The sequence below is a fragment of the Otolemur garnettii genome, unplaced genomic scaffold, assembly GCF_000181295.1.
Source record: "Otolemur garnettii isolate 467f Iridium unplaced genomic scaffold, OtoGar3 scaffold00010, whole genome shotgun sequence".
Lineage (NCBI taxonomy): Eukaryota > Metazoa > Chordata > Mammalia > Primates > Galagidae > Otolemur > Otolemur garnettii.
Window position 1 is genome coordinate 36,392,758 of NW_003852405.1, and position 21,567 is coordinate 36,414,324.

The 21,567-nt window shown below is 44.5% G+C and overlaps 1 protein-coding gene across 1 annotated transcript in view; it reads right to left on the bottom strand.

Annotated features, from left to right (window-relative positions):
* The window catches only part of IL23R (interleukin 23 receptor), a 43,648-nt gene that overhangs the window by 17,069 nt on the left and 5,012 nt on the right, over positions 1-21,567 (bottom strand). Inside the window, exons 3-5 of the mRNA XM_012801638.1 lie at positions 15,735-15,858; positions 4,992-5,152; positions 2,860-3,005 (exon numbers count right to left, since the gene is read on the bottom strand). Of these exons, the coding sequence (XP_012657092.1) occupies positions 2,860-3,005; positions 4,992-5,152; positions 15,735-15,858 (431 nt within the window). The remainder of the gene's footprint in view (positions 1-2,859; positions 3,006-4,991; positions 5,153-15,734; positions 15,859-21,567) is intronic.

Here is a 21,567-nt window from a genome sequence, read left to right on the forward strand (position 1 = left end):
AACACACAGGAAGGACCATTTCATAGAACCCACCCTGGGAACCACACAGGAAGGGACCATTTCGTAGAACCCACCCTGGGAAACACACAGGAAGGGACCATTTCGTAGAACCCACCCTGGGAAACACACAGGAAGGGACCGCTTCGTAGAACCCACCCTGGGAAACACACGGGAAGGGACCGCTTCGTAGAACCCACCCTGGGAAACACACGGGAAGGGACCGCTTCGTAGAACCCACAGCCTGTGGCATCGAAATACACTTCTAACATTAAAGTAAAATGCACATGCATTATGGTTGGCCTCTCCTCCAATCTCAAGGAAGTCCAAAATGGAATATATTCTTAACTTTAAATTGGAGGATTTTCACAGGGTCGGGGATCTAATACCAATTATATGAATCCCTCCTTTCTCTGCAGTTGGATAAGTAGATCAATAATTCTTTCTGAATGAAGAAATAATGTAACTTGCTAACGATGACTTTCAAAAAAAATTACTCACAAGCCGACCTGTGAAATCGGTCCATAGTGCAGGTTCGTGCAGATTCTGCAAAGCCTGCTGATGTGTGTGTGTGCAAGTGTGAGGGAGAATGTTAAACTGGGGACCCAGTGGAAGATGAAAAATAAACAGCTGAGGAATGAAGTTTACTAATCTTTTTTCTGGGGTACTATGACATGCTATAAAACAGAGTCAGAAATGACCCTCAAACAAGCTGGTTCCATTGGCCAAAAACAAATTCCAGGGTATTTGCACAGCATATTCAGGGCATCATAGTAAGTGATTTACTAAAAAAAAAAAAAAAAAAAAAGAAGCAAGATGGAAAGGCAGATGTAAAATACGCCTAGAAATGCATCTATGCATCAGTGTGAAGAAACGGTTACCAGACACAAATGCAGCTTCATTCTGGCGATTACTCACTTGACTTGGGAAATCTGGATAGAATGGCAATTCATTTTTTTCTATGTTAGTGGATGTATAGAAGCGTGGTAGACGGGACATAATATGCGTTTTGCCTTGAAACCTATTCTTTCATTTTTTAAATATTTATTGTGTGTCTAAAGTGATGTGGGTCTGGGAGAGGCGCTTAACTACTGACTGAAAGTTCAGAAAAATTTGGCTTGACCTCTTTGCAGCTCCGTTTCTTCATTTATGTAACAGAGCTAATAGTACCTATCACAAAGGATTGTTAACGAGGGTTATTCTGCCGGGTCCTTCACTTGCCACTTCTGATAAGAGACAGTTTTGGAAGTGAGCTCAGGTTCCCTTTGTTAGCAGGCCCCCCAGCAGCGTGAGTGCCTCCAGCAGGGGGAGCAGAGGGCAGGGTCTGTGCGGAAGCCGCAGCTTGCCGCAGCCTTTTCAGAGACAGCTTCGGCATGGTGCCTTCCTGTTTCCTAAACATTCCTGTAGTCAATTCATCTCCCTGTTTACGCAGAGAGTTTTGTATTTTCAGCATCGGTCCATGACTGTGCCACTGTACAAAAGTCTCAAGTGTCCTGTCAGAGTAAAACTCTAGTAACTCAAAATCTCAGACGTGGGAGTTTCATTTGAGTTGTTTTGAAATTTACCTAAATTTCACATGTGTGAAGCAATTCAGCAGGTCTTCCTTGGTCATTATTCAGTCAGTGCAGAACGGGGGCTCCCATCTGAGTACAGAGGGACAACCACGAAGTTCACGTGTCATGACCTGACCAGCAGTCGGGGGGCGGGACATGAATTCCTACAGTTTTACCACCATCTTCTGGACACTTTTAAAACACAGGCTGAAGCAGTAGAAGGCCTTGGAGTCACGCTCGACATCAAGGTAACACAGCAGAACCTCTGGGGGTGACCACCCAAGGGACGGTGACTCACTGGTCCACACACACGGGTGTCACCATAAGGAACTAGGCCTCCCGTGCTGACACACACGTGGTGCATGTCCGGTCTGTGAAAATTAGGTCATCTTATGGAGGTGGTGAAGGTAGGGAGATGGCCAGCTGTGGAGGGGCTACTGTATTCAATTACATTGCAGTAGGTCCAACTGTTACCATGTTTCATTTTATTTAACTCACTAAAAACTGGTAATCGCTAGCTGATATATAAATCTTAATTGAGTGCAGCCAGAAACTCTATTCCTTAACTATTTGGTTAAATGACAGTTTATTATATTTGCAAATAATAAAATGGAATTTCTTTCCAAGTACACCCAAACGGGAACTTTTTCTTAAATCCGATTAATGTTCTTCCATAGTTGAAATCGGTGAGTTTTTAATTACATTGTTCATCGGTGATGTCACATGATGTGATCTTTTGACACAGCCCCACATCTATGTCCCTCCTAAGGTACTTGCTGGTGTGCCCTTGGAATTTAAGGATGGTTAGTCTGTTTATATAGACGTTCACTTTTTACTTTAAATTGACCCAAGACGCAAGCCTATGCTAGCAATACATTTGATGCTTCAAACTGTACGTTTTTTCATTTAAAAAGAAACATCTATAAGTCTAAGTTCTTATTTCTGAACATTCTTTAATTCCTTAGAGTCCTGTCAAATTTCAGCATAGGCTGCTTAAGCTTTAGGTCCAGGATCACTGATAAAAATTAAATTTCATCTCAGGGAATGTGAAAGTGGAAGGTGCTAGATAGTCAGATCCCTCCTAACTGGAGATTTGTTCACTTAGCAATTTACAAAAGGCAAGATCTTTTTAAGAAACAAACCTCTTGAAGTGTATGGTAATCATTATAAAAACTAGAGTAGTTTGAATATCACACAAATAATGAGATAAAATATATAAAATGGACATTCTGAGTCCACTGTGGCCACTGATGGCTTCTCTCTCAAATGATTCACTCACATGCTCAGGAATAATGAAAATCCAGCTTACGTTCCAAGTCTGGTCAGTCCCAGCCTTGTGTCTCATTTCACAGGACACGCGTTCAATCCTTGCTTGACTATTCCAGTGAATCACAGTCTTGGGCACCGGAGTATCGATATTCTCGGCCCTGGAAATGATGGGTGCAGAAGGTATCACTAGAAAAACAAAAACAAAACCTAGCAATTTAAAAACTCACCTAGGAAGAAATTGGCATCTTTTCATCAATACACAGCCATGTTAAAACTCACATGCGTAAAAAAGTCAATTTTGTGATCTAGTTAATAACAAACAAATTTTTTTTTCTTGTTTATTAATCTACATACAGGAGAGACCTGCCGTTACTACTATGAAAATTCTGTTCAGTCTATTCTCCATTTATTTTAGGCTACACTTTTATAGTCCTGTCTTTCCTCCACTTCCCACTCCCTCATAATCCTAACCAATGAAATTCCAGAGTGTAAAAAGAGAATGTTAAAAAAAGAGTGCTGGTGACCTGTAGAAGGTGTTCAATAAATGGACTCAATGACATTGACATCATAATGAGATCATAATGATAGCTGTGATAGCAATACTACTACTAATTACAATTTAGTTCCTAAAACTGGCACTACCAAAATGATCCTGGACATGACAGCCTTTAAACTTCACTAATGCAGCAAACAGAACATGAAATAGCATAGAACTGCATTCTTCTCAAAATGTAAATTCACCAAAATGTATAGACCACGGTCAGGAGAGCAGTAACTCCCAGAATATGCAGTAAAATGGAGTCGTTGTTCATCACCAGTCAACAGTGTGTGTCCCAAATCCAATGTTCAGAGCATGTGGACAGACTTGTAAGCTGATCTACTTAGCTGAGATAGTTGAGGTCAGTTGAGAAGTGGAGCTACTAGTTGTGACACAAGACTTCGGTGAGCCCAAAAGTTTAGCCGCCTTATACCACAAGAGAATGGTTCCCATGCCCCAGGTCATTAGGCAGCAGGAACGTGGCAGATACCTGGAACTGTGCTTTTGTTTTTCTTGTAAAGACAGAAGGTTGGAGTCCAGGATGTTGGAATTAGATGCTCCCTACCTGCAATCTCATTTTTTTAACGCCACTGTGCCTCAGTTATCTCATATATGAATTACCATTTCTTCTACAAAGAGGATTGTTGTGAGGGTTAAATACAGCAATGTACGTAAAAGCAGTTAGCACATAAGAAAAGTGCTCAGTAAAAAGGTTGGTTTATTGGAACCTTCCTTAGTGATAACAGCTGGAGCCCTGGGCACCAGGCACACGTCATACTCAGCGCTCTTGGGCTGAAGTCTCATTTTATGACTTGGATGCAGCTCTAAATGGATCGAGGGTGCTTACTTTTTGGAATTTATCTTAAGGAAAAAACCAAGAAGTAAGAAAAAATGTAGCTGTAAGTTTGTTCACAGGAACGTAGCTTATCATGGTGAAAACTGAAAACAGGACACACTTTCAACACCAGGGATTAAACCACTATCCATTCAACCAACATTACAAATAATATTATAGATTAAATTCATAGAAATGTTCATCCTGTACTATCGGGGTAAAAGACAGTGTCTAAAACTAGAGCAGAGACTGTTAACATTTGTTAAATCCACCTGGTTAACACAGACATGTCTACATAATTCTCCGTGACTTTCTGCGTATTTTATAAAATGTTTTAACCTAAAAACAAAAATAAACCATACATAAGTCCCCAAACAGCATATAGAGCGTAAATTGTTAATACGTCGTGCTTCTCACAACGTAAGACTCATCACACTTTATCAGAATCTTTGTTTCTTCCTGCCTTTCCTGGTAGACTGCAAGTTATTCTAGGGCAGCCTCATTTTCTAACTTACTCTCCTTGGATCTTAGAACAATGCTTGAGACATAGATGTTCCCAGTAAAGACCTATAAACACACACAGCTGTGCAGAACTAAGACTGGAAGGATCACAGCAAAACAGCAGCTGCCCTCCTCACCCTGAGTCGTCTCACCCAGGGAGAGAACAGAGAACTCTTGTCTTTATCTGGGTCTGCAGGAACTTTAGGGGACCTTCTTTCAGATCTAGACTTCACTTGACTAGGTGAGTACAAACTAGATATTTATCATTAAAGGCATCGTGGGATTCCCTGTTCTTTACCTATATCATCCAGGTGAATCTGCAGGTGTTTTGACTCCCCCGTGCCTAGCGCATTCACAGCTCGGACCCAAACCAAATACTCCTTGCCGCCTTGTAATGAGTCAGTGGAGATGTTAATACAGCTCGAGGTGAGATACTGTTGCTCTTCTTCTGTCTCTAAACTTAAAAAAAAAAGATAATTACATTCAACATGAATTATCCAGAGTTTTTTTTGTTTTGTTTTGTTTTACTTCTTTTTTACTTTTTTTTTGTCCAGAATTTTTTTCGTGCTGTCTCTTTTAGCCCTTTTATAGGATGGGCTTTACTGTGAGATGCAACCTTTTACAAAATTTGACTTGATTTTCAGAATTTTTAAACCCAAATTCCAATCTTACAAGAGCCACGCTGTGACTTTGGTGAGCTCCAAGCACTTCTGCCTTTAAGGACCCCCTATTTAAAATAATGTGTGTGTGTATTTATATGCATAAAAATTACGTTGTTTTATAACTATGCTGATATCAAGGCAAATGTATTAAGTATTAAAACATTTTCTTTAACCAAATAGTTTATATTTATCTTGGGCTTTTCAATAAAATTAAGCCTGTTTGTGGACTCCTGTGAGTACCCTGGGCCTCAGCCCGGGGCCCATTATGCATATTGGTTAAGTCTGCCCTGGCCGCAGCTTGAAATAAGCGGCTGCCTCCGGGAGGGAGCTGTGGGTTTGGGGACTTTGGGCTGTAACGGTATATTTCTATCAGGATGTGGGGTGAGGGCAGCTGGAGAGGTCAACATGAGGGGCAACCCCCTCCCCAGTAGAAACAAGTGGCCACTGGAAACAAAGGCAGTGAATGAACTGACGCGGCATTTCTGAGAAAGTTCCAAAAAGTGGAGCACAAAACCCCAAGAGAACTTGAAATGGGGCAGGCCGGGTCAAAGGCCTCCCACAAGCCACTGCCGGACGGGCTTTCCTGTGAGGTAACAGAGGCGCGTGGACAGTCAGTGTCCCGCCACTTTGAGGGTCCCTGGGGCTGTCTGCGCCTTAATGGACGGCAGAGTGATGGGAAATGAAGGTGGTGGTAGGAGACAAATTAAAAGATGATGGAATAATCCAGAATCGGATCACGCAATGTCAACAGATGGACGTGAAGGACTCTAAAAGCAGAACGGACCAGACCGTGAGGGGCTTCATGAGGGGCGAGGGCACGGCTTACAGCTGGGAAGGGTGGATTCTGAAAGCGTCTCGGGAGATGAGTATGGCCCCACCTCAGACTCCCACAGACGCCACATCCACTATCTGTAATCTACCCATTGCTCTCACTAGAGTTCCCTACATTGACATTTCTTGAGCTACACTCTGTTGTTTCCTGTTCTGAAGCCTCTCAGACTTACCTACCGCCCTTGGTAACTACATCCAAATCACCATTTCTGTGTAGTCTGCAGTGCTCTCACTGGGGTTGTGCCTTCACTCTCCCTGGAAACTGCTCTTCTACAGCAGGGCCCTCCGACGCTCACTTAGGCATCAGTCCCTCTTGCTCCCCCACTTCTTCACTTCCCTTGGCCACCTGCACCCTGTCTGCTGGGCTGGCTGTCCTACCCCTCTCTCTCACTCCCACTGGGGCATCTGTCCCCAACACCCTCAGCCTGGGCTCCCCTCCTGGCGCTGAGGCCCCACCCACACTAGGGTCAGCCCTGGCCTCTGCCTGTCTCCTAGGCTCTCTTCCTGGGCGCACTCTCCTTCCTGGCTTCAGCCACTACTCCCCACGCGCATCCCAGCATATCCACACTGTCCTGGGAGCTTCGAGGGGGTGTTTTACAGGGACCAGAAGTGCAGCCAGTTAACAACTGAGTTGTCTCTCTATGCAAACCACATGTGTCAGTCCCTGTGTGGTCAGAGCTGCTGTCCTCCTTTGCCATTTTAACACCTTTCTCTCAGGTGACCTTTAGAACCAATCAATTACCAAAGAAGGCAAAGCACATTTTAAAATACTGTTTTCTTATTTTACCTTTCCTCTTTGTTTTGATAGCTGTGGCCATGGTGTAGGCCTCATATTATGTGGTATATTACAGATTCCTCAGTTCATTGTATTGCATTCCAAAACATAACCTGATATAGATATGCTAATTAAAAAGGAAATGACCTTGACATTTGGACAGTAAGGAAAGCCGAGTAGCCTACATTCTTACTTTTCATGAATGGAAAAACTTCACAAATCTGCATGTTATCATTGATCAGAGGTCACGTTCATCTTCACTCCACTGTTCCAGTTACAGTATTTGTGCTGCCACGGCAAACTCCAACTTTTTTTCTGTTTTTGAGACAGAGTCTTGCTGTGTCACCTGGGCTAGAGTGTCATGGCATCATCCTAGCTCACAGCAACCTCAGACTCCTGGGTTCAAGTGATCCTCCTGCCTCAGCCTCCCAAGTAGCTGGGACTACAGGTACCTGCCACAGCATCCTGCTAATTTTTCTATTTTCAGTAGAAAGTAGATGGGTCTCACTCTTGCTCAGGCTGGTCTCAAACTCCTGACCTCAAACAATCCACCTCCATAGTCTCCCAGAGTGCTGGGATTGAATGTGTGAGCCACCATGCCTGGCCCCAATCTGAATTCTTCACCTGATACCATTTGTAATACTCAAGTCAGATCTGACTTCTGCAATTAGAAGAGGTACTCAATGGGACTTGCATTCATCTTTTGTTATTGGTATATAGAGTGTTATAATTTTAATACAGTTTTCTCCTTTCTCAAAATGAGTATATATAAACTTTTTGCTACTAGCAGAGCAAGGCAACCTGATTAAGTGACCAAGGAATCTCTCTGAGGCTGACGGTCCCTGGGGGTCTGTGGGAAGGGGCTCCCAGCTCGCAGGTGCAGCAACCACTTCTGTTCAGGGCAGGTTTTAAGCTCCAGTGCTCTGTGCATGTTGCCCCTTCCCTCACACCAGCAGTGAGATCTCTGTGAACGCCAGGAGAGCTCAGGAAGGATGTATCACGGTGACCAGAAGCACAGGGCTTTAGACACAAACCCAGGATCAAATCCCACAGCTGCCCCTTGATAAGGTATCCGACTGGGAGCCAATGACTAACCTCTCTGTACTTCTGTTCACTCCTCCATACAACAGGAATTTCGAAGTTATCATGAGTAATTGAGATCAGAAAGCAAGGAGCGGAAGGCTTCACACATCACAAAGGACTCATTACACAATCATCATAACTTAAAAAACATTTATGATATGCAACCTTGACACATTTTAAAGAATACAGATGAAACCTTTAAAATTGCTACATGTCAACTAATGATATTTCTTTTATATAGCTTACATCTAAAGTCAAATTATGCCATTAAATTTAGGTGTTTATACTCTTTCTGAAATAAGAAGGAATATAAACACATCAACAGGCAACTTGTCATAAGGCATGTTAGCCTCATGCTGCATAAGAATTCAACTGTGACAACAAGACCACGGCGGCTTTGTGTAAATGGTAAGCGGGGCAACTCTGAATATTTTCCAGTTAGAGAAACCACATTACATGTTCTTAACTGGTTTGTGGCTAACTCTTTTACCATGCATATTGAGACCACAAGTCAAAAATGAAAATGTATTCTCAAACTGACATTAACCAAGTAATTTAATTCTGCTTTTAAGCTCTACCCCATATTAGCACTTAGACCACAAAGCACTATTTTAGTTGAAGAATCCAATAATAATGACTGACTACACCTTGAGACTATTTTTACAAAGAATTTACGACATTGTGATGTAAGAAATGCATATTTGGTTTCAGCCTGGTTCCTGGCACCCACAGCTCCTAACCCTGTTGGAATCTCCAAAGTGCTAATGAGATGCCCCATGGCCCCTGGATAGCCCCAGGGTGGGGGCTGGCTGCAAGGGGAGCTATGTGATGAGAGGGTGGGAACTTTCAGCTCTCAGCCCCCTCTACCCCACTCCTCCCCCATCTCTGAGGAAGAGAGAGGAGATGAAGGTTGAGTAGATCACCAGTGGCCAGTGATGTAACCAGCCGTGCCTATGAATGAAGCCTCCATAAGAACCCAAGAGGCCTGGGTACAGGGAGCTTCCAGGCAACGTGGAGACAGCTGTGGGATGGAGAGCCACACGCCCTCCCCATGCTCCTCTTCCATCTGCTGTTCTCCTGTATCCTCTGTGATGTATCATGATGGCTTCATAATAAACGGGTAAGCATAAGTAAAGTCTTTCCCTGACTTCTGTGAGTCACTCAGCAAATTAACTGAATGTAAGGAGCAGGTTGTGGGAGCTCCAATTTTTAACCCATTGGTCAGGAGCGCAGGTCATGACCTGGGGCTTGGGACTGGCATCTGAAAGAGGGGACAGTCTGGCAAGAATGAGCCTTCACCTTGTGGGATGAGACGTCGTCTAAAGTGAATTAAATCAGAGGACAACCAGCAGAATCTGCTGGAGAACTCACTGGTGTATGGGGAAAACCTCTCCACGCCTGGCACCAGCAGTGCTGTGCTGAGAGCAAATGTTTCATTTCTCGTAGCTCTCTTACAAAACTGTACATTCCAAAGTTTTTTAATTTCTTTGTTTTTCTTTTTCTCATGTAGCAGATTGTTTGTTGAAAGGAGGCAGCATAATTTATACTTTTCTGATGCTCCCTGAGCACCTACTCCTAGTTACAACTCATAGAGTTTCAATAAACACTGCTGATTTATGGTAAATGGTGCCTTTCACTCCTCTAATCATTCATTCAACTGTATTTGTTTAACTGTTCCAACCACATCTTTAGACACTGGAGCTCCACTGAACAAAACAGATAAAGCCCCAACTCTTGTGGAGACATATTCTGGTGGAAACAAAAATATATATATATATATAGTACGTGCTGTGTAAACAAATGTTCAGAGGAAAAACACTCAGAGTAAAGAGGTTATGAAGTTCTGAGAATTGGGGTAGAGGATTTTTTTCTTTTCTTTTTTTTTTTTGTCACCGTCATAGAGTGCTGAAGCATCTCCCACCTCAGCCTCCAGAGTAGCTGGGACGACAGGCGCCCACCACCACGCCTGCCTGTTTTTTAGAGACAGGGTCTCCCTCTTGCTCAGGTTGGTCTCCAACTCCTGAGCTCGAGATCCAACTGCTTTGGCCTCCCAGAGTGCTAGGATTACAGGTGTGAGCCACCGCACTAGGCTTTTTATTTTTTCTTGAGGAAGCTGGAGGAGGACTGTCTGAGAAGGTGACTGTAAAGCCATCAGGGAACAAGCCTGTGGCTGTCGGGAGGAAGCACATTCAGGTAAAATGCCAAGGCCCCAAGGCAGGACCTCACTGGGCCTGATGAAAGAGCAGCCAGGAAGCCCGAGGTCTCCTTCTGTGGGAGGGAGGCAGAAGGAGAGGAGAGAGGAAATCAAGAGTGTGAAGGAGGACCTGTCAGTCCCGTGGGGTCATTAAAGGCCTCTGGCTTCAGTCTCAGAGTGAAAGGGAGGTTCTGACAGAGGGGTGATACATAAAAAGGGTTACTCTGAGCACTTGGGAACCAGGCCTGGAGGAGGGAGGGCCTAGAGGAGGGAGGGGCCAGCTAGGGAGGTCTTGTCCTAGCCCAGGTGACAGATGACAGATGATGTGGCTTTAACCAGAACTTCCACGTAGATGAGGTCAAATTTTGAAAGATAGAACTCAAAGGTTGTGCCAATTAGTGGGTCGAAGGGCATGGTTGAGAGGAACCTGGATGTGAGTCACGCCAAGGACAGAGCTACTGATGGGAATTGTGAGTCTGGGAGGGGAAGTGAGAGTCTGGCCTTGAAAAGGTTCACCTGGAGACACTCTAGGAGACAGGGGAGGAGGTCAGACGTGTGGGGGCTGCAGCAGCTCAGGTGTTTGAACAGTGGCACACAAATTGGGGAGTTTTACACCATAAATTTGGAGGAGATCCTATAGGTAGTGAGTATAGATAGAGCTAGTAAGAGGTCCTAGGTGTGAAAGTTGCAGATACAGGGGTTAAATCATGTTTTTGGACCCAGACAAAATAGGGTGGGGGAAGGGAGGAAGGGTCATGCTCACAAGTCTGAGATGAGACCTGTTTAGGGGACTCTCTAAAAACCTTTCACACACCTTCTGCTTCGAGAAGACTTATCACTAGGTCAAATTACATCCCTAGAAAACCCTAAAGACTCACCCCAAACTGGTTAGAACTGACAAACCAATTCAGTAACATTACAGGATACAAAATAAGCATAGAAAAATCAGTAGCATTTATATATGGCAACAGCAAACAGTATGAAAAAGAAAACAAGAAAGCGATCCCAATTACACTAGCTACAAAAATATAAAATACCTAGGAATCGATCTAACCAAAGTAGGGAAAGGCCTAGACAAGGAAAGGTATAAAACTGATGAAGAAATAAAAGAGGACACACCAAAAAATGGGAAGACATTCCACGCTCACGGATTGGAAGAATTCATATTATTAAAATCACCATCCAAAGTAATTAAGAGATTTGATGCAATCCCTACCAAAATACCAATGACATTCATCACTGAAATAGAAAAAAAAATCCTCAAAATTTCCCAGAACCACAAAAGAGTACAAATAGCCAAAGCAATCCTGAGCAAAAAGAACAGAGCTAGTGGCAACACACAGCCCGACTTTAAAATTTACCAGAAAGCTACAGGAACCCAAACTGCAGGGTGCTGACATGAAAACAGACACACAGACCAGGGGCACAGAATAGAGAACCCAGAAATATTTACCACAAGGCACCAAGGACGCACAACGAGGAAAGGACAGTCTTTTCAACAAATGGAAAGAAAACTGATAACTATCAGCAGAAGAAGGACCCATGTCTCTCATGACAGATGAAAGTCAAATCGAAACAGACCGGAGGCCTGAAACCACTAGAGAAAAGCATTGGAAAAACGCTCCAGGACACAGGTCTGGGCAGAGATTTTTTTGTCTAAGACCTCAAAAGCATAGGTGCCTAAAGCAAAAATAGGCACTTGGGGTCACATTCAGCTAAAAAGCTTCTGCACGGTAAACAAAACAACTCAACAAAGCGAGCGACAAGTCAGTGGGATTCGTCAGGAGCGGGGATTCAGAGACCAGCCTGGACCCTGTCTCTACAGAAAAGGAGGAAAAATCAGCCAGGCAGGGTACATAGTGGCACATCCTTGTAGTCTCAGCTACTCGGGAGGCTGAGGCAGGAGGACCACGTGAGCCCAGGAGTTTGAGGTTGCGGTGAGCAATGATAGTGCCTGGCAAGCCTGGGCGACAGAGCAAGACCCTGTCTCTAAAAATAGAGAGAGAGAGAAGGGGATGAGGTGACGATGCAGAAGAAAGAAGAGAATAATTGTTGGTGCAACATTGTCCAGGAGTCAGAGGTTAAGACCTGGCACCCATGATGTGGAGGGGAGACCTTGGAGCACAGGCAGCTTGTCCATAGCAGCAGAAATCAAAAGCAAGTGTGTGGGCCCCCCTGTCAGTGAGTGAGCACATGGGGAAGGTTGTGAGCTTGTGGTATTTCTCACCACTCCCGTTTTCTCAGTAGAGTAGAAAGTAGTTCCTCAGTGGAGAGTGGGGAGAGTATGACATTGGAGACCAGAAATGAAAAAAAAAGTAAGGAAATCAGTTCCCAGCTGAGTGGGAAGGTGGCTTGGCTGCTGAAGTCCATTGGTCAGCTCTGTGCCTGGCTGAGGTCACGAGTATAAAGCACGGTCAGCCAACAGGGCTTCATTGTTCCAGCCACGTTGAGCTCTTTGGGCTCACATTCGCTCAGGAAATGGATTTAAAATGTCAGCTGCTTACTGGGTCCTAGGGGAATCACTGAAACTTAACACACAGCCTTAAAACAGCATTCGGAATTGCATTTAAGAACGCTTTCTGGTTATCAGAAATACACAGGTGGTGAACACGTGGCACAAAGAGGCCGCCTTACAGACTGGCAGCATGGCACTGACTTCGAGGGGCCCAGAAGGACATTTAATCTAAGAACATTTGCCCCACTGGTCTTCCACAGGGCTTGAAAATGCCAGCATCAGTGTCATCCTAAAATGTTTATGAGCTTGTCATGCACAGAGATGGTGTCTATTTTTAAAGACTCTTTAACATGTGATGTCAGGAAGATACGAGATGCATTTGCTGCGTTGACTTGAACAGAATGCAGAGGCACGGTTCAGTCATTTTAATCCAACAAGCGCTTGTGGAGCAAAAGGCACCGTGCCAGAAATTACCCGAGATTTCCACACAGAGATCAAATGACATTTACATGAAGCTGCTAAGGGTAGTAAGACAAGAGCAAGTAGACACTTACTAGTACTGATTAATCTCTTTTTTTCTTTCCTTCTTTTTTTTTTTGAGACAGAGTCTCACTATGTTGCCCTCGGTAGAGTGCTGTGGCATCATAGCTCACAGCAACCTCAAACTCTTGGGCTCCAGTAATCCTCCTGCCTCAGCCTCCCAAGTAGCTGGGACCACAAGCGCCTGCCATGATGCCCAGCTAGTTTTTCTATTTGCAGAGATGGGGTATCACTCCTGGGCTCAGGCAATCTACCCACCTTGGCCTCCCAGAGTGCTAGGATTATAGGGTGAGCACCACACCCAGCCTAGTCTTTTTTTTCTATGACCACCTACTCATGCCTAGCAAAGCACAGGAGGTAGAAGAGAGCAGGTAAATGGTGCAGCCAGTCTGGGGGGGCCACCATGAAGGAGCTAGAGAGAAAGAAAGCTCTGGAAGCAGCATGGATGTAACTAGTCCTCACAAGCCCAACCCACTGCCGGGAGGCCCCAGTGGCCTGCTGCACCTGTACCGGCACAGCACCCTTCTGCTCTGGGGAACACGTGTGTGGGTGGGGGCAGAAGGCTTCTCTGTATACGTGATTTTACTGGAAAACAGAACCACAAGAGTTGGAAGTGAAACTTCGAGAATGCTGATCTCTACCCATCTGCCAAAGTGAAAAATACCCTAATTATAATCCAGGATTGAGAGGCCCTTCTTTCAACCTGATGCTACCTCAACCACGACGTTCATTATAAGTCAACTTTTTCCTTAAGAGAAGATCTTCTTGGTAGTTCAAGAAATTGACTTTCTTTTCTCTGTTTTTTTTCCAACATATTAGTTTGTTTTTAATTAATTATAGGATGAATAGGTGTTTGTTTCCTCTCCTAATTTGTCTGTGCTTATAGGAGACAGTGCTTTGAATTTGCAGGAGAAGAACGTTCATTTTTTATGCTAATCTTTTGAATCCTTTATCTTCTCCTCAGAGTCTGATTAAATCTCATTGATCTGGCCTCTGTCAGTTCAGGACCTGGTGAGGTTTGTCAGAGTCTGGCTGTAGTTTACTGTTGGAGCTTAAAATACCTCTGACTTTGTATTATTACTACTTAACTAGACTGTGAAAGGGGAACCTAGGAAACGGCTTGTTATCAACTAGAATACTTACTCAGCGAATACTTATTAAGACTTACAGGCCTCGTCCAAGGGGCAATTGATTCAGCCATGAATAAAATAAAAATTCTTGCCCACACTGAGCTGGCGTATATTCCAGCCTGAATGAATAAGCGAACTTACTATTTCTCCATACACAACAGCTAGAAAACTCGTCTTTCTCATTGGGCTACAGTTCTCTCTTTCTAGACTTCTCCAAAATTAATGTATTACTTAAAAATCATATAAATAAATTATAATATACTGTAAACAATCGTTTTTATGGCTTTACATTAATCTTTCCCTCACCCCAATCAGTCAGGTTTGATGTAAGAACAAATCAGACTAGCCTGGACGTTCACCTTGAGTGAATACCCTTGGCAATGGTCTGAACAAGGGTGTTCACCCCAAGTTCAATGCTGAAACCTAACCCCCAGGGCAACAGTATTAGAGGCGGGGACTGTGGAAGGCCATTATGTCATGAGGGCTTCACCCTGGTGAATCAGTTTAATGCCTGTGAAGGAGTCTGAGGGACCCCCTTCTGCCATGTGGGGTACACAGACATCAGAGTCTAGGAGGAGCAGGGCCTCCCCAGACACCTTGATCACGGACCCAGAACTATAAGCAATAAATTCTGTTTTATGAATTACTCCATCTACAGTATTTGTTATGGCAGCTTAAATGCACTAAGACATACACTGTGTTGTTTTTTTCTCTATGGGCAATGAAAGATAATTTTTTAAAAAAATTTCTTTTTCTGTAGCAGCAGGTAAAAGGGCAGCATTGCTAACAGAAAGAAATAAACTAACCCACAAAAAGGAAGAAGAGGACACATAACTGTGCTTTTGAAGAAAAATCACAATACAGTTGCCTCGTTGTTTGATTGACCACCTGTGGCTTAACTCATTTTTAGATTAAACACCTGTGTCTGTAAGAGCTTTTTCACAGCACTTGAAGAACTCTGAACTCCAGGAAAGGCGGCACCCCTCCCCCAATCCACCAGAGCGCTGTCCAAGGGCCAGATAAGGCAAAGAGGAGGAGCCAGCACAGCCACAGGCCCTGCAGTGAGGCTGCGCGGGGACCCCCCTTCACCTGCACCACGTACCTGGTGCCCACGTAGGTGAGCGCCCTGCAGTGACGCTGCACGGGGACCCCCCTTCACCTGCATCACGTACCTGGTGTCGTTGTAGGTGAGTGCCCTGCAGTGACACTGCACGGGGACCCCCCTCACCTGCACCACGCACCTGGTGTCGATGTAGGTGAGCGCCCTGCAGTGACACTGCACGGGGACCCCCCTTCACCTGCACCACGTGTGTACCTGGTGTCCACGTAGGTGAGGTGAGCGCCTTGCAGTGATGCTGCGCGGGGACCTACCTCTTCACATGCAGCACGTACTTGGTGTCCACGTAGGTCAGGGTCCCGGTGTCCCAGCTGCACGTCATACTGCCTGAGTTTTCGTAGATGACACAGGTGACCCCATCAGGACTGTCTGGCGGATCTGTAGCAAAACGCACGACTTAGGGGCTGCCCAGAGAGACGTGAATCTCTTCATGCATGGTGGGTAAGACGTCAATTTTGTTTGGGAAACCCCACCAGTGGGCATTGACCCTGTCCTTCTATTTCTGCCCGCTCGCCTTGCAGCCCCCTCCCCTGCAAAGCTGCTCTGCTCCTTCGCCCCCTCAGCTCCTCCCTTCCCCCCCTGGGTATCCCAACACAGCCAAGTTCCTTTCTCCACAACACTATTAAAACACCTATAATTGCAGGTCCTGTCAGCTACCACTGTGGTTTCTCTTTTTCTTAATAGCCAAGGCCATTATTCTTCCTCTCCCGTTTCCTCTTGAACCCCAGGCAGTCAGGATTCACCTCCACGATCCCCCTAGAACCCCTGTTGCTAACGGCAGGGTGACTTTCCACTCGACGAACCCCACATTCTCTTTGGGCATCACCGAGCTCGACCTCTGCCGCACGGGGGACTTTGCTGGTTCCCTTCTTGAAACTTGTTTCTTGACAGGCTTCTCCTTCTCTGACAGGCCCTTCTCCTTTGGCATATACCCCATTGCTTGTTTTAAAGTTTGGTGTTCGCCCCTTTAGTGGAATAGCATCCAGCCTTAAGGAGGAAGGAATCTGACACCCACCATAGCACGCATAGTACGGGAAAACGGACCACTCGGAGGAAGCCAGACCCGCAAGGACAGAGGCCGAGTGACTCGCTTGTGCTGGTTTCTGGAAGGGCAGTTTCCAGGGGCCGAGAGGACTGGAGTGGGAGTCACTGTTTAACAGGTAAGGAGTTTCTAGTTGGCGACAAGAGGGTTCTGGAGATGGACCGAGGTGACAGTGCTGATACGAATGCGCTCAGTGCCCCTGAACTGTGCGCTGAAACAGGGTAACAATGACACCTTGTACCTTATGCAATGTTTTACCTCCGCCACAACAAATTTTATCTTAAGCTTAGTATTCAAGAATTCTTTCAAGGCGTTTTGCCACTGCTGGCCCCCACTGCAGCCCCACCCAGCTCTTTCTCTGGGTGGTCAGAGAGAGGAGCATTGAGAGAGGAGCATTGGTACCTTTCTTCTATCAGCATCTGTTTTGAGAACTGCCCCCCCCCCACTGTCCCTCACCCCAGCCTCATCCCCACCCTCCCCCTGCCCAGGGCTGTCACTACCCAGGACCTGTGCGCTCCCCGAGACGCGTGCCCTCGACCCAGGCTGACTCAGCAGAGAATTTCCCTCGGGCAATAAGCACGTGACCCAAGATAAGCCAATCCGAACTCCAGCCCCGCCCCCCAGCAGGTGCGCTCACCCCCAGCGCGTGAGTGAGCTTTGAATGGCTGGTGACCAACTTGCTGTCATAATGAAACTGTCTTTTTAGCAGTCCTTAGTCTACTTAAGAATGAACGAAGCCAACACAGGGGAAAACAAAACCCAGCAGACGGGAAAAGATGAAAGAGTTGTGAGGACCTTGCGTCCTTGCGGCCTCTGAGCCCATGAAGCCCTGGCAGGCACAGCCTGGCATTTGGGATTTTCAGTTATATCATCTCATAACGAGTAACCAAGATCAAGATTTTTTTAAAGTGGAAATACTGAGTGTTCATCATCTATCCACTTTTCAGCTTATGCCCATTTCCCCGAAAATAAGACATTGTCTTATATTTATTTTTTCTCAAGAAGACACCTTAGGGCTTATTTTCAGGGGATGTCTTATTTTTATTAAGTATAATACAAAAATCTACATTTATTCAAATACAGTTAGGTCATCTTCTTCTGGAACCTGACAGGCGGAGCTGACCTTGTTGGGGGGGCTGGCGCTAGTGATGCGTGAACTCCTTTCTCTAGGCGTTTGCATGTGTGCAATAGGATGCCTGTGACCGTGGTTACCACATGCAAGTGTGAACAGCTAGGAGAAAGGAGCTGTGGCAGATAAAAGGTATTCCAGTCTTCCTTACCGCTCTGGGCAGAAATCACTAGGTCTTATTATGGGGTAGGGCTTATATTTAACAAATGCATAGAAATCCTGCTACAGCTTATTTTGGAGGTAGGTCTTATTTTCGGGGAAACACAGTATCTAAATGTGAAATACTGCCTGAGATACTTTTTTTTTTTAATTTTTAATTTTGTCTTTTTGCATGTCAGACAGGTAACGCACCACATCAGGACAGGGTTTGAGGAACACCCAGTCATTGCTGTGTGGGATACTCCCCCATTACTCGGACATTCACTAGTCACAGCCAGGTTTCTTAACTCAGTCCAGCCACGTATCATTTTCTACTGACAGCTTCTTGAATACACAGCCTGTGATTCCCTCTCCTTTGCACCCTGCCATTTAACACATTTCTGCTGCATAGTAACTACCCATGAAGTTTACTGCATTAGCTTGGAATTGGCTAGCTTGATGGATGAGATGATCGTGAGAAGGTCAGGATGAAGAGGCACAAGGCTACTGCCAAAGATCCCTGCAGTCTCTTACCCAAGCAGGACACTGACCAGCCTAATTTTGTGTTAATGACACTTAAAAGCAATGTTAAAGACAATACTCAAGGTCTTTTACTGAATAACAAATCTGCAAGCAGAAGTCAAAGAAGGTCAAAATTCAAGGCTAGGATGCTTAAAATTTTAAACAGTAAAGCTTACAAGAGTGGAGAAGCAAGAATCCAAAGTACCCAATTCTAATATGAAGGCAGTAGGTGACCTAATTCAAGGTGGGGGGCAGGGGAATGAGGGACCAGGAAGAGGGGAGGAGGGCGGCGGAGGACGGGTGACACAGTTACAAGAGACACTTCACCTAACGAATGCAGTGCACCCTTAGTCTTCATACCCTCAATGAATCCCAAACACACAAACAAAAAATTTAAACAAATGATTAAGTGGAAACATGATTATCTGCGTATGGTTGATTTTAACATCTTAACAAAGATATCTGTAGTGCTTTATCCCATGATTGCTGTGGCCCTGTTAGGACACATGTTCCATAATATGTGTGCATTTAATCCTAGGAAGTGGGACCCAGGAATCCCAGAATCCAGAAAGTGTTTAGGATTGTGGCTAAAGCGGAAATCATGATAATATAATTTACCTTTCACAAAATATACATAAAAGCACAGAAACTTCTAACTATATTTGGATATTTTTTCAGAGAAAGCAATGACTCATTTATCTTCTGTATTTTATAATTTATCTCCAGTCTAAAAAAAATGTATAATCATTTTGTTGAAAACAGTGATGATAAGTTGACATTGTAAAGTTCACCGGACACGTATCCTGTGATCAGAGTGGTCCCGTGAAAGCGATGTGATTTCTAGAGTGCCAGAAATACTTCAAAAGCCTTTTTTCTTTTTCTTTTTCTTTTTTTTTTTTTGACCTACTTAAACAGGAGATTTTCTATGCTAAGAATGCAGAGCCCAAGAAGACATTCAGCTTTAACTCAGGGGGTTGAGTAAACTCTCACCTGTAGTTACATTTTCATACTCATAGCCAGAGGCCTACGTAAGGAGTTACAACTCACAAGTTACATACATGGAAAAACTGATGTTCCTTCTAAGCAGCCACGAGCTCAGAACCTAAGTGTTTCTGTTAGGTTGTCCTAGAGCGGGAGCCAAGTTTATTCTCTTACCTTAAACTTCACATGGTATTGGGTCTGCCTCAGCACCATGGCAGCACTTGGGAGTGACCAGTCACACATGGGGCAGCACCAGGAAGGTGGCATTAGGTAAATGTGTGGGAGGCCATTGTTGTGGACTGAGCCCTGCAGTGGGCTTCAACAGACCAACCCCAAATGAAGCCACTCCCGCTAAGTGTCATGTAATTAGAATGAAACTGTCAGGAAGCAGGTAAAACCCAAACAGACAAATTCTGGAAAGAGAAGATTCCCAGCAAGCAATCAGAAAGGGCCCAGTCCACCTGAGCTTGCATAACAAGGAAATCCCCTGACTTTAACTTTCACAGAGAAAACAACCTAAAGGAACTTGATGTGAAGCAATCTGCTATTATCGACGTTCTGTTTCTTGGTCCCCACTGTACACAATTCTGTCATGCCCAGGGGTGGGCCTGTCTAGTTGATAGAAGGAGATGCTGTCCCATTCATGCATCACAATAAAAGCCAATTAGATCTAAAAACTAACGTTGCTGAAATCTTGCCTTTCAACAGAAGTTATACTTGTTTTACTTCCTTTTCCCTCTGTCTTACACTCTCAACGAATCTGTTCACATAACTGTGGAATTTGCTCATGTGCCCTGAGAGTGCCCTGCCGCTCCCACACCCAAAGGATGAATAGTAAAGTATTTAAGCATCGTTGGTTATGTTTCCTGAGGATGTGGACAAGCTAAGGAGATTTCACACATCAGATAAGACGTCTGCCTGGGGTTTAATTTCCACAATTTAGGGCAAGTTTCACATGTATAAGGCATTAGTTTAAGGAAATTTTATATTTTGACACCCAAACTTACCTACTTTCCTTGCTGAACTCATTTCTATCATTTTCTATAGTTCTTCTCCCTTTTGAAAAGTATTCAAGATCAGCTGCCTGGAGTTAAGAAGGGCCATGGCCTCATTACAGGGCAAGGAAACCCCCTTTGGGGGGGGCCTCATTACAGGACAGCCGATGGAGGGCCAGGTGGTGACATTGGTCTGGCTCCAGCTCAGGTCTGGAGGTGAAGAAGAGGCAGGGACTTAGATTTGATTCTCAAGAGTATGGATGACAGTGAGGGAGGAAAAATAAATCTTATCCTCCCTGGTGGTCCTAAGAATGCAGCAGAATAGCTGCAGAAGAATTCAGCCTCCAAAGGGAAGAGGGAACTTTAACAGATCCATAAACAGGAGCACCCTTGAAAGAGACTGTGCAGCAAATAACATCACTCTGGGTTCTCGAGAAATATAATCATTAGCTTTGCATGACTTTGTCTGCCTGCTAGCTAAAAAGGTCCCATGACCTAACACCCATAATGGTAACTCTGTATATATGTTGCTAGAATAGTATAAAAGAGCTTTGTGGGAACAACTCCGGGGCTTGGTGCTTTAGGGCTCATGACCTGCTGGGTTCCCACCCAATAATAAAATTCCTTCCTCTATACTCTTGGTGCAAGAGTCTATTTCAATTCAGTGGTCCTGCAACAAAGGGAAAATGGGGAAAGACCCAAATCCCTTTAATTTTCCCCCAAAATGGGCTTAGGTGCCATGGAAAATGAGTATCTAGGTAAAAACAGTGCTTATTTTATTGACTGATCCTTTGACAGTAGAACCAAGAGTTAAGTACATCATCAGACCAGTCAGCCCACATTACTGCGGCACATCAAGCACCCTCAGAATACTATGAATAGTTATTGAATCTAGCATATATTCTAAGATTAACTTAACTATTTTCTTTATTAATATTATAGTAACAAACATAGTGACTCACAATTGGGAAAGGGATCCAATCTCACAACTGGGATTAGGAACTCAGCAATGTATCAGAATCTCCCCATGTTTCATCAAAAGGACACATTGTAAAGGACTTAGGCATTGATGCTGTGATTTAAACTTTATTGTATGCTTTCAAATAAGCTATTGAAATTTAGGGCTTAATGCAGCCTGGACAACAAGGTCATTAACCCAGAAGAATGTGGAGAACACAAAGCTAGTTTTACAACTCTCCCTAAATGCTGGCCCCCAAATTTCTCAATGTGATCTGTTTCAAGGTTGATGACATTAGTTTGGAAAACAAATAAAAAACATA